Consider the following 14,401-nt stretch of genomic DNA (forward strand, 5'->3'; position numbering starts at 1 on the left):
CTGCACTGAGAGCGCTGCACACCTCCACACCACGTTTCCACATCACGGCAGGGAGCGCGTGTGTGTGTGTGTGTGTGTGTGTGTGTGTGTGTGTGTGTGTGTGTGTGTGTGTCTTTCTGTGTGTGTCTGTGTGTGTGCGCACTTGCGCGCTCCCCCCTGCCTCTCCCCTCATGATAGGCAAATACATTTTAATCTGCCCAGCAAAACCCTACACTCATCTAGAGCTCAGAATGTTTATTTGGAAAAAGGCTTTAGGTGAATTAGCAGGCCAAGACTTTCTTGTTTTTCAGGATTTCTACAGCACAAGGAAAGAAAAAACGTGTTTTGACTGATGTTAAGGACTGTTTTCTCTTCAACACAGAGAAGGAAAATTGGTTTTGTTTTGTGTCTTCTCTGGTTTTGACTTGGATTGTCTCAGAAAGAGAGAATGTACAGTAATGTTTTGGTCCATTTGTTGCGGATGGATTCTTCGTAGGTGTGTGTGTGTGTGTGTGTGTGTGTGTGTGTGTGTGTGTGTGTGTGTGTGTGTGTGTGTGTGTGTGTGTGTGTGACACAGTAAAGTCTGAGATGAGTACAGTACTATGCTTACGGTATATATATGATATAGCAGGAGGAAAGAAAAATGTATTTTTGATTGGTTTTAACGTGTTTTCTTTTCTACTCAACAAGAGAGAGACATGCATTTTTTGTGTGTCTGTCATTTCTGGTTTAGATTTGGAATTTGGAATTGGATTCCCTCACAGGAAAGACACATATTTGGAGAATGTCTGGACAGGCCTGTGTTTGACAGCTGTTCTAGGAGTACTTTCTAACGGACTCCCCCCCCCCCCCCACCCCCCACTCCTCCTAGGTGAGGACCCCGAGGCTAGGCGCTTACGGACGGTGAAGAACATTGCAGATCTGAGACAGAACCTGGAGGAGACCATGTCCAGTCTGAGGGGAACACAGATCAGCCACAGGTAGACGACGTGTGTGTGTGTGTGTGTGTGTGTGTGTGTGTGTGTGTGTGTGTGTGTGTGTGTGTGTGTGTGTGTGTGTGTGTGTGTGGCACTCATAACCTCTTTTGTTACAAAACATACATTTTAATCACTTGGTGATGTTGTTTTAAGTAGCCTATTTATTGCTCTTATTTTACCAGCTCTGTACTTAACTTAAGAGTGTCCTAAACATAAGTGTGTACCTGCTTTACAAAGCACACAGCGCCATCAACAGGCCATTTAATGCTTCCTTACACAGCAGGACGGAATTAAATCCAAATCCAAAACATAATACACAAACTACACAAACAAACTTAACGTTGATTGATATGGGAAGAAAGCATTTCAAAATAAAGACTATAATGTGTGTCATGTGAACCATTTAAGCCAGGCTTGTCAACATGACATAGTCAGCACTGGTGTAGCACTGAAGGCTTTCTTCCTGATTGACAGTTGGACTTCCTAGATCAGATGTTGTCTTCTTTTGTCTTTAACCCTGATGGGTTTGAAGTGTTTCCCAGCCCCCTGGTCCAGAGCCCACCCGTGAAATCATGTCACAGAGGCTGAGTGGACCCCCCCCCCCCCCCCCCCCTTAGGCAGCGAACATAAAAGATCTCCTGCTGGGCTCTGCTACAATGGCAGAAATATTTCCACTCTCTTTAGTGTCATAAAGAACCTTGAAGAAAGGCTGTAGTTTTATCCAGCCGTACAGTCAGAACGTGCACGTTGATAGTGGATAGGATTAGATTCATGCAAACTCCCTGATACAGTTGGCTATGCAATTAAATTTTAAAGAGGATCTCACCCCATGGCTCTCACTCTCTCTTCCATACAGTAGAGAACAGGTAAGCACACTCCACCACTTCTCCAGTGGGTTGTTTTTCATCTTGGCAATGTTGTTATTGCAGTGTTTTGTCTGTGTGATCCACTAGTTTGTTTAATCAGTAAGAGGGAGTGGAGACTTCTAACCCACTCATCCTGTGAAGCAGATTATAAAAAATTTTAACCCTTATTTTACTAGGTTAGTTGTCTGAGAAATAATTCTCATTTGCAGCAATAACCTGTTGTGTGATTGACAGGGAATTGTTCGTGTCTGGCTGCCCGGCCCACCAGTCCCTCTAGCAGCAGGGGTTGTTTTTGTGTCTGAGTGTTTGTCTGACAAGACCTGTCAGATGTCTGCCCAATTCTACTCCAAATCTCCAACAACCCCTCTCCCTTCTCCTCCCCCCATTTCCCCTGTCCCTCTCTCCCTCCCCCTGTCCCTCTTACCCTAAATCGCAACTCCTCCACCTCACCTATGTCTCTCCCTCCTCCCCCCTACTCTCCCCCACAGCACACTGGAGACAACCTTTGACGGCAGCGTTACCACGGAGATCAGCAGTGGGAGGAACATTCTCAACCTGTCCCCCCGCCCCACTCCCTCCCCCACCCCCTCGCTACCATGGCGACTGGGCTCATCCAGCCCCCGCCTCCAGGCGGGCGACGCCCCTTCGGTGGGGAACGGGTACTCTGGGGCGGTGCCACGGGGCAGTGCCAGCCGTTTGGTTAGCCCCGAGGGTGGGCGCTACCTTCGCAGGCAGACGACGCCATTGGGCCAGGACAGAGACGTCTGTGCCAGCGCGTTAGACCTGCAGGACAAGATGGAGGAGCTGGAGGGCATCGCCATGGAGACGCCGGGGTACATGAGCGACGGTGACATGTTGGGAAAGAACGTCAGAGGGATGGACAGCAAAGTCACCAGTGGGTGAGTGTATAGGTCTACAGCAGAGCAGACCTAACTTCAGGAAAGATGTTGCCTATCCGATATCTGTGTTTAGCTGTTTCTTTGCCACTAGGTGGCAGTGCTGCTGTGGTTTGATAAGCCAGTATCTCCCTGTCCTCTTTCCTACTGTCTGTCTCACCTGGATTTGTTTGCCACCAGCCGACGTGCTATAATCATGGAATGTCAAAATGTGCCAGTGTTTGGCATCATGTTTTCTCTGTGCATTGCCTCTGTGCAAACATCTTCAAACAAGTAAATGTTTCTGGCAGTATAAATATACTCTACAAATGAACCCCTGGCCTTGGCTATGCTAGCAGCCTTCAACAGGGTCTGGTCTGAGGACACAACCTTGAGATGTAGATGACATTGACACAAGGAGATATAACATTGTGGAACATGTTCCACTCATAAATCATGCTACGTGCTTATGGAGTCTTTCTCACAAGGGACTGTTTTCACACTACACATCTGTGTACACATGTGTAGCATGTTCAATTGACAATTGATTATGCACTGTTTGTTTCCCATGGCAGTTTGATGTGACCAATGGACATAGTTGGTCAGAGGAGAGTAGTGTGTTTGACTTAAAAATAATCTGCCCTTTGTCCTCTGGAGAAATGGCAGGTCATGGGAAATATGCTCCCGAGTCTTGAGATGAGGACGAGACAGTTGGAGCCCTCAGAAGTAACAGGATGCATTCCCATAGATACAGTATGTACATGTACATGAGAAAGAATGCTGACCCAACATTAATTTAAACCTCTCTCACACTCTTGCACACACGCGCACACACACACACACACACACACACACACATACACACACACATACACACACACACACACACACACACACACACACACCAAACACACACACACACACACACACCCCAAACACACACACACACACACACACACACACACACACACACATTCCCAAGTGAACCAGAGGGCAAGAGGAGTCTGATTCCAAAACGATTTCTCCACAATGAGAGGTGAATCATGTAATAGAGATCCAGAGATACAGGTCAGGATCTGTCTGTGGACGATGTGATCACATCATACACGCTGACTGTGTGTTTCACCTTACTGGAACTGCTGCAAATAAGATATTTATTTTACCATCAGCTTGTGGTCATGTTGAAACAGGCACCTCCTCTGTGTAACCTGGGCTGTGCTCACCACAATCCCCCTTGTTCTCGGATTCCATTCTAGAACCCTGGAGCAGGGTAGAATGTCACTGGTGGCAACGTGGGCTTTGTTCTCCTGTGGAATGGTTTTAAAGAGGCTCATTACTGTATAATGGACCTAGACATGATAGCATCGTCATGTCAAGGCAATGATGACCACAGTAAAGGGTTTGAACTCATAAGAGTAACCTCTATGTAGATTACTCAGCCACAAACTAAGGCAGACTCAATCATGTCTCCTTGTTCTCCGTCCAGTCGGTCACACAAACACACCTCTAAAACCCTTCTGTTTTTCTCCTTGTTTTGAACGAAGGCCTCTCTCACATGACATGACCTGGAGTTCAGTGGCTTATGAGGGCTTGTGATGCTTGTGCTAATAGACAGCCAGCAGGGTGACTGGGTCTACTCTGCTCTGCCTGGGTTAATGATTGGCCCAGGCCCACTGACTGCTGGTAGTCTGAACCTAAACCTAAACATACACAGGCACGCACGTAGGTGCACACACACACACAAACACACAGGTCCAAACCAGAACTGCAACTCATTGATTTCTGCAGCTGCCCCTTTGAGACAGAGAGCGTGACCAGGGTGGGAGGGTTGGAAAACGTGGGTGATGTCATTCACTCTCACATTGTGCGTGCCCTTGTGCTTCGGTCCGGTGGGTTGTTTTCCTCAGATGGAGATGAAAGGACAGTTTCTGGACACAAATGAAGGCAAATTATTTCATTGGAGACTCTCCATTGAAGATTATTTTTAGTCTAGGGAGACTCATCTGGATGCACTGGCAGTGTATGTTTTAAGCACCACTGACATGCTTTGAAATGTTTGTGTGTGTCTTTGTTGTTTACCGATCAACCTTTCTCCCTACTTAATGATTCAGACAATTTGATGAGTCACCAGCTGTGACTCTTGCCCTTTGCGCAAGGCAGTTTATCAAGTGATAAGTCATAACTATTTTTTTCTGTGCGGGTACATTAGGCTCTAGGCTATTGTGTTCACAGGAAAACACATTCTCTCCTCTCCTTTGATAAACGTTAGGGCCTCCTACCTGTCCAGCTGGTTAGTCAGCAACTGGTCTCCTGTCACTGCTGCCTACAGTCACATCAGTCACTTAAGTGACAGTCAGGAAGGAAATGCTGCTCTTATTTACGAGGAAATAGTTGCCTTTCTGAGCTTATTTATGCTAATGTTGCCATGTTTGTGGTTGTCAGGTGTGGATGTGTGTAAGTGGTACTTCTTGATAGAGTGTACAACCTAAAACAGCAACTGTTTTACAGATTAGATAGGTTTCCTCACAGCCTCTGTCTGCCAGTTTGAGGATACACCTACTGTAATTACTTATCCCTTGTTTGAGAAAACTAATTAAAATCAAATGGTTTTTAACACCCCCACCACAGCCTCGCCCATACCCCCCAAGACATTAATCCTTCCTCACACCTCCTTTTACCCCCACCTCAAACCCCACCCCCCTGCCCTTGGGCTGTCCTTTGCTATCCTCCCCTCTTCCTCACTCTCTGCCCCCCCCGGCCCCCCCTACCTCTCCCTCTACCTCAGCCTCAGCCCCTGAGCTCTCCCCAGGCCTGCCTCCTACCTCTGCTACCTCTCTCCCCCGTCTCTCTTCCTGAAGAGGGCTGGCTTTCAGTGTCCTCCGGGCCCACTGTGGTGGGTTGGCCAGCTTGGTAGACTGTGACTGGTATGTGTGACAGAGAGAGTCACAGTTGTGACTAGGATACACAGAGAGAGAGAGAGAGAGAGAGAGAGAGAGAGAGAGAGAGAGAGAGGACTTGCTGGGTGATCATCAGAATGCCTTTGTGTTGGACGTGCAGCATCGGTCACTGTTGACATTCCATTAGTAGGAGTCTGTCACCTGACCAACCTGCAGGAGTAGTTGCGTGGAGTCGATTCCAATTTCAGAGAAGCTTTCTATAACGAGGTATGTTGCCAGTTACCAATCATCTTCACTCATTTTTGTCTATTTTACCAGGCGTTGAACTCATTGTAGTTTGTTTTTCTGGAGATGAAAGGGAAATGACTCAAGTGAATGGCAACACTGAAGTGTTCTACATGTTGTCAGTTTGAGCGGTTGCTCCATGTTTCACTCCAACATGTCACTCTTTGTCTTTGGGGGGTTACCGCCTGGAGTTTAGGGTCTGGCACCTTTTGTTGTGGTGGGTGTGCTAGCCCAAGTGATGACCTCTACAGCTTGTGAACAGAGCCAGGACAAAGGCCAAGTTAATCAGTAGGCAGTGTAACCTTTTTGCTTTTCCTTTAATACGGCAATGCACCTCTTCAACAGCGATACGTGAGCTGTCATGTCTGACCAACAACAGGATGATAATGACAGCATAAACGTCTGGTTTCTGTCTTTTAGTTTTCCATAATACCACATTAGGTTGGTTTGCCAGCAATACTTCTTTATAGAGGCTCCTATATGGCCTTTAGATGCTGACACTGTCAACAAATGATCAACTACAACTCTGTATATGTGGCGCAACTTGCTACAGTTTAAGTGGATAGATTGTGGACAACCGTTGTTGATATTGCAGTTAATGGTAGTAAGGTCATCCATAGGGGGACTCTCCAAATACAGTGTTTTCAATATTGTTTAACTATCGCTTTGCAGTTTTTCCTGATTGTGTTTTAAAAGACGTATGACATGATTTCAGACTGAGGAAGCTGCTGTTTTTTTTTTTTACAACTGGTTGTTTTAAATAGTGTTGCCGTTTCCCATGATTAACCGTTTAAGACAAGCTGACACTCTTCTGTGTTACCTTGATTCCCTGGATTGCAACATCAACGTGTCAGGGATTATCCCACACCAGAGTAATGAGTTCTGTGAATGAAGGATTGCCGTGGTGAATCTATCTCACCCTAAGATGTTAAGCCAGTGCCTGTGCTCTGGGGCTGGAGGCTCAGGGCATGACAATAGCAGCTTTTCAACGGGTAACTGAAATGAATAAACAGTCAACAGTAGAGTTGTCCCGTGTTGACGGAGAGCAGATGGGAATGTTTGTCTAGGTGCAGAGCGGTCGGTCGTCTCGAACGCCCTTGGCACACGATACTCAGATGACTTTGGCACATTCTTGTTTTTTTTAATACTCTGTCATTTGCCAGTCTAAAGCGAGATGTGAGTAAGTATTTTTTGTGTGCTATTTTGTGTTTACTGTGTCTTCTCAAAATGTCCTCTTTTTTTTGACTGAGGACATACACTATACTGTATAGAAAGAGATTTCAAGTGAACAGATGAGGTAAAGAAGAAAAAGAAAAAGAAAAGCGGCAAACAAACAAACCCTGGCCTAGTTGTTGTTCCTGTGTCAGACTCTCACGTTACAGGTCGTTACGTTGTGTCAGACACGTTTTATAAAAGCATGTAGAATGAGTTTTGAATGTGTTGATAAGGCCGTAATCCTGTCAGTGAAGTGGAACACCATAACCTGATGAAACACGTCAGAGACACGCATTCATCCGCCCGGGCACACACACACACACACACACACACACACACACACACACACACACACATAGATTAACAGCCATGTTGTCTGTCCACAGCTACATGACAGACGGAGGGCTAAGTATGTACACGGCACGACGCCTCAACCGCCTGCCTGACGGGATGGCCGTCGTCAAGGAAACCCTCCATCGCAGCTCCACCAAGGGCCAGGGGGACACTGATAGGTAGGTGACATGACCTCTTCTACCCCCACCCCTCCCACCCCAGACAGAGGGTCAGGCTGCTGAGGTTTTTGTGACCTTATCATTTCCAAGCATGTACCGTACTAGACAGAAATACGAACAATACATTTGTTCTTCATTGGATGAGGTCCATTAAGTCAGGATGCTGAGGTTTCCCAATCATGAACTATGCACTAGACAGAGGTATTAACTGAAAGAGTTTGGCCTGTTTTGCAGTCTATTAGATCCCTGTTCACCCTTCTCCTCACTCCCCTGGTACCAGGGTCACAGCAGGCTACTGAAATCCTCACTCATGAACAATGTACGAGACAGAGAGATTAACAGAGTCTGGCCTGTGCTGTTCAACAGTGGATTACAGTAGAACCCTGCTCTCTGCCAAGGGATCCTGTCAGACTGTTAAGTGGTCCAATGGGATGGCTGGGAAGGCAACAGAGCTTCCATTGTTGGGACTAGTAGGGAGACTTCAGTGAAAACAGAGCGATTGTGTTTTTCTCTCAGTGCCACAGGCACTCTGTAATAGATGGTTACACAGACACACACACACACACACACACACACACACACACACACACACACCTCTTATTGTCTTCACATCCTTTTTTTTTGGAGGGAAATGCGTGCGTGTGTGCGTGCATGCGTGTCAGTTACAGGTAGACAATACTGTAGGTTCAGCTCTTCTCTCAGAGAGAGAGAGTCGGAGTCTCCGACTCCTGTGCTAGATTGGATATTCAGCTTTTTTTCACATGGTCTTTTCCAGCAACTGGAGGATGCGTAAGTCACCAGAACCAGCACAGTTAAATGTGAAAATGATATGAGTCACGCAACACTGCGGTACTCAGCAGCACTTACTGTTGATGGAAGAGTAAACAAAGGGGACAACACAACACAACATGCCAGTGTACTTGCAGACAAATCAACAGGGGTCCTCTTATTTATTTATGAAGGTGTCTTCAATTGTAAGCAAAGAGTTTCCCATTGGGTTGTAATGGAAGGGGCCAGAATATCTAAAAGACATTTAGTGGTCTTTATTTATGGCTTTGGAGAGACAATTCCTTGACTGAGAGAGTGCCGCATTGCCTTGCCAAATTGCCTTTGCATTTGTGCTGGAAAGGCAAGACGTTTTGAAATGCTGTGCTGTTTCTGGGATGCCTCTGGGATTTTTTGAAAGGGGTGGAATTGGGGGATGCACCCTGAAGGTTTCACTGCATGATGGATGGAGGTGTGGGGGGGGGGGGGGGGTAGGATGTGCTGGCGTGGGCGGTGGGCATGCAGAGGGGGGGAAATTACAAAGTGCTGAGTCGCATCCATGTTTTTTTTTTTGGGTGGTTGGGGAGGGAGGGTCATTAATTAGTGAGTGTAGCAAGGCAGTTCCACACATTAAGTACATTAGCATAAAACACAGACCCAGAGCCTGAGCCAGCCCACCTAATTCAGCACAAAAGAGGGGGTCTGATAGATCATCTACAGGAGAACACATACTGGCAGCTCTAACAACAAACACAATAGACTCCTATTCATATGAATATAGACATAAATTATAATTTGATTGTCGTGCACTATGCCGTTAACCTGTAAATACCTTTAGGTCAGGTACGGTATCTTCACTCCTAGATATGTCAGACTTTACCCTAAGGGTGGTTCTGACTTTTACTAGCTGCAACTCTGTGACACAGTCAAGATGTCAGTTAACTCCGCCCTGCCCTATGATCTCCAACCTGTCAGGACTCAACGCCACATGCTCCCTGAGGCATCATGGAGAATACCTCAGCCCTCCCCTGGCCTCTGTGGTATATGGACAGGACCGGCCACGGGCCTCCACTCCAAACTGGACACTGCCTGGTGTCCTTCCTCCTCTTTGTAACTATCATCCTGACTTCCAGCTGGATGTTATATATCTGCTATTACTATGACCTCCAGCTGGACTGAATCTTTTCCACAGGCTACGACTTGAGCTGGACACTGCCTGAGCATCTGGTTCACACACGCACACGAGCACGTACGCATGGAGGCAGGCAGGCACACGCGCGCACACACACACACACACACACACACACATTTTAGAGTTGTAAGATCAGGTAAAGATAAAACCGAAGACAAGGGCATATGACACATCCGTGTCAACCTGCTTTTCCACCGACAGTATAACAGCAACACTTAACAGGGAGAGGAAAAGGGCAGTAAAACACTAATTCCCCAGTGTTTCTCCATCCGGTGTGCTAAGGCTGGAGGGTGTATGTAGTTGTGGGTCAGTGTATTAGAGTACAGTACAAATAACAATTCAAATGAAGGAGACGCTTCAGCTGTCCAACTTAGGAATTTACTTTGGGCATTATCTGTGGACATCAGTTATGCACTTACAAGAGGGTTTTGGCTCAGATACGTTGTTATTCAGTTGTTTATATGACTTCATATTCATGTTTAATTTGTGTAATTAGGTCTATAGTAATTAGCTCTAGATGAGATGGGTTTATGGATAACACAGGACTCATTTTCCCTCCTGTGTTTGCTCTGAGGCTTTAGCATTGCCACCAGTACATACACACCCACACTCACACACACACACACACACAGATAGAGAGACACACACACACACACACACACACGCACGGATGGACTCACACATGGACATATACTGTACACACACCCACACATAGTGGACACACCCATACAAAACACACATTTCACAAAGACACTTGCCCCTGGGAAAGACAGTGAACTAATTATCCGCCTATAGACCTCTCCTAAAGTATTTACACTCCCTATACCCTGTGTGTGTGTGTGCGTGTGTGTGCGCGCGCGTGCGTGATGAGTGAGGTGTCACAGCCTGGGCTGTGAATAGTCTCAGTCTCCTGCCTTAAGGCTGTCTGCTAGAGACAGAGAGACAACTCAGTCACCTGACACCGAGTATGATTCCGTATGTTCTGTGCTCTTGTCCTCCAGTCCTCACAGTTGCTAAGTCATCCTGTCTCTCAGATGCTGACGACTGTTGTGAAGCACCCACATTGTGTCAGTTTGACGTTGATTTATGTGGTAAACTGTAATCCAAGCACTCTGTCCAAAGGGGCTTTTAGGGAGAGGTATTGTGGAGGCTTGCGTGCATGCTTCAGGCCGTAATGTATTTGAAGATGTCTATGCCTGCCTGATTCATTTGGACAATTCAGGCATCCCAAAACAGATGACTAGTACTTGTATTATTCATAAGCCTTTATTTCAGACAGCAGGTTGGACTGTTTTAGCACTTGCATTGCATTTAGCTGATCCGCCCACGCTCATCAAGTGAGCATCCATCTCCTCAAAGCTATACCCACCGTTTGATGGGGGGCGGGGGGGGGGGGGGGGGACAGGAATGGGGGACTGGGCATCTGGCCAAACAGACATTAGTATTCAGAGGATGATATCAGTGAGAGGCAGACAGTGGACTGTAGAACCAGTACTGTACATGTGAACTCGATAGAGAGTTGGAGGGGGCTTGAGTCTCATGGAGAGGAATAAGGGAGGAGAGGCTGAGCAGTCTCTCTCTCCCTCCTTCTGATGTAGACCCTCAAGGCTCTTCATTCAGACATACACACACACACACACACACACACACACACACACACACACACACAGACAGACAGTGAAAGACACAAAAACACACACACACACACACACACACACACACACATACACACACACACACACACACACACACACACACACACACACACACACACACACACACACACAGACAGACAGACAGACAGACAGACAGACAGACAGACAGACAGACAGTGAAAGACACAAAAACACACACACACACACACACACACACACCCTGCCCAGAGGTGGGAGGGGCTCCCGTCTCTTGAGGGACAATGCTGGTAGCTGTGTTTTGTCTGGTTCTGGGGCTGGATGATGATATGATAGTGATCAGAGATAGTGTGCTGTCTGGCTGGGAGAGGATTGCTGGGGCAGCCAGGCTGTCTGTCTGAGGTTACCTGTTGACTGCAGCTCCTCACTGCCCAGTTTAGGCTCTGCCTCTAACATGCAAACAGTGTGAAGGAGAGGCTGCATTACAAAGGAACATGCTGGATACTGATACATTGTGTTTTGGCATCAAGGAGAATTGAAGCTCGTGGAGAATTTAAAGTGAAGTAGGTGTATTTTGGTTGTGTGTGTGTGTGTGTGTATGTGTGTGTGTGTGTGTGTGTGTCTGTGTGTGTGTGTGTGTGTCTGTGTGTCTGTGTGTGCGCGTGCGTGCGTGCGTGCGTGCAAGAGAGTATAAGTGTTTATTTTATGTATCCCATTTCACGTATCATATCATGTATTTGAAAGTATTCATGGTTTGTATGATGTCAAGTCTGTTGTTGTTTGTAAATGAAGACTTCCTGTCTGTTGTAATATGATCAACGATGAGTCGCTCATTCATTAAGATGTGAGGGCTCAAACTACAGCTGTGTGACATACGATATGCCCAGAGGACCAGGCAGCTTACACAGAAACAGACAACACAACATTGTCATTGAGGTATAATGGGACAAGCAGAAAGTATGAGAGAACATAAGAGAGAACACAGATATAAGGGAGAGATATGAGAGAGAGAGAGAGAGAGAGAGAGAGAGAGAGAGAGAGGGGGGGGGGGGGGGGTGACTTAAGGAATCCATAGGTCCATGTGTTGTGGCTAATGGCTTTGGGAAAACGTTCATGTTCTGTATTGTTGGAGTGGAAGAAACATTGTAGCAGCATGGTACAGGGTTGCTACTACAGGTTGATGACGCTGGCTATGGTTCTGTTTAGTGGTGATCATAACATTGCTCCTCTTGAGTAGAAACCTTTTGTTTATACAGTCAGAAGTACTCTGTGTGATTACTTTCTCATGAGGAGGAGGATGTGTAGGGATACAGAAGTCAGGCGCATTAAATTGTCTGAAGCCGAGTCAAACACACTATGCCCTGTAAAAACAAGCCCCATATTGTTCCATTGTGTAGGACAGATAGAAGGAGCAAAGTGTTTTTAAACAGAATTAGCTGTGTGGGTTGCTGCTGTGTGCACATCCCCCTGGGCTAGTGTCTGGTCTGGTCTGGTGAGTCTTGGCTATGACGGAGCTTAGCTAACACAGCTCTGGGTCCTGTGTGTGTGTGTGTGTGTGTGTGTGTGTGTGTGTGTGTGTGCGTGTGTGTGTGTGTGTGTGTGTGTGTGTGTGTGTGTGTGTGTGTGTGTGTCTGTGTCTGTGTCTGTGTGTCTGTGTGTGGGTGCGGGTGTGGGTGTGTTTGTAGGTGGGTGTGGGCGTGTTTGTGGGTGTGTGTGTGGGTGGGGGGTTTAAGGGGGCTTAGTTTAGCTAACACAGCCTTGGGGACCCCTCCCCAAACAGACATTCTGGCAGAGAGGAAGAGAGTGGGACCCCTCATTATCTGTCATCTGGTTAAGGAAGCCTCCACTTCCCATTGCAACATAACAGAATGGACAATCACATCTGTTTTTCACTGATGGATACATAGATAGATGGATGGATAGAAGCTGACATGTTTGGATTGATTTGCTGTAATTGAGAGGGAACCGTATTTTGTTTGAAATTCTGTGTGGAATGCAACAAGCTCTTTACATTCTGAGTGCTTGACCATTGAACCTCGAGCTGAGAGGAAGAGAGGCCTCTTCAGACTACCTCAACACACTCGTGTGAATCTGCCATTGTGTACTGCCACTTCAGCCCCAGCATTTGAATAGAGGTGTTTCACACCCTAAATAGTGGTAATGGGGTGCTTTAGACAATAGTCTTAATCACGCTGCAGACCATTCACATGCTAATGAACATGGAGGGGGGGGTGGTTAAGGAAGAGAAGGAGGAAATCTCCTAATACTCACCTCCCTACACTCATGGAAAAAAAGGTTATACCTAACCAAAAATAGTTATTTGGCTGTGTTCTATATGGAGCCGAAAGAACCATTTTTTTCACATCCAAAGAATAATTTTTTCTCTAAGTGTACTCTTCAGCATGGGTCATTGACTGACTTATCAGAGCGATGATGGAAGTGGATTTAGAGGATTTACACTCAAATTCATGAAGTGTTCTGTTGTCTCTAATTCCTCTGTGTTGTTGTGTCTCTCTGAAGAGACAATAGACTGTGAGGCACTCGAAAGGGACATAACTAAAGGCTTGAAAGTGAGTGTGAACCTGCATGCAACTCTGTACATTTGCTTTGTGCTTGAGCTAACACTAGTGTGTCTGTGTGTGTGTCTGCATGCGTGTGTGCATGCCTGCCTGCGTGTGTGTGTGTGTGTGTGCGTGCGTGCATGCGTACCTACATGCATGCGTGTGTGCCTCTGTGCGTGCGTGTGTGGGTGTGTGTAGCACTAGTACTACTCTACTCAGCCCTGCTAATCCAGAGTCTCCCCCCAGCTCTCCCACAGTGGAACAATGAGTCTGAACTTGGCTCGAGTTCATCATTCACATCAGAGGTAAAATCACAGCCAGTCTAGGCCAGGGGAGCAGCACATGATTACTTTGGGTCAAATGGTTGCTGCTAGCCACCAGCCGGGAGCATGCAAACTAAACCGGCTACTCAAGGCTTGTGTAACAGTGTGTAGTACATGCTCAGAATAGAGGGAATACCATTTAATTTACTTATGAAAAGTGGGCCAGCGTGTCAGCCAGGCTGGGTTTTCTTAATATCATTTTCACGCAGAACAAATTGATTCAGAGGTGGAATGTTCTTCTCCATACCAGCTGAATAAGTACAAGTGGACATGGTGTCAATGGTTTCAATCTGTGCTGGTTTGCGGCTTGACCACTTCACCCA

The 14,401-nt window shown here is 46.6% G+C and overlaps 1 protein-coding gene across 1 annotated transcript in view; it reads left to right on the forward strand.

The window, feature by feature from the left end:
- LOC310802009 (neuron navigator 2-like) overlaps positions 1 to 14,401 on the forward strand; it is a gene marked incomplete at its 5' end in the record, with an annotated part of 61,495 nt that overhangs the window by 18,311 nt on the left and 28,783 nt on the right. Inside the window, 3 exons of the mRNA XM_083666235.1 lie at positions 851 to 959; positions 2,311 to 2,721; positions 7,481 to 7,606. Coding sequence (XP_083522361.1) covers positions 851 to 959; positions 2,311 to 2,721; positions 7,481 to 7,606 — 646 coding nt within the window. The remainder of the gene's footprint in view (positions 1 to 850; positions 960 to 2,310; positions 2,722 to 7,480; positions 7,607 to 14,401) is intronic.

Source organism: Argentina silus (genome assembly GCF_951799395.1).
Source record: "Argentina silus genome assembly, chromosome: 3".
Taxonomy (NCBI): Eukaryota; Metazoa; Chordata; class Actinopteri; order Argentiniformes; family Argentinidae; genus Argentina; species Argentina silus.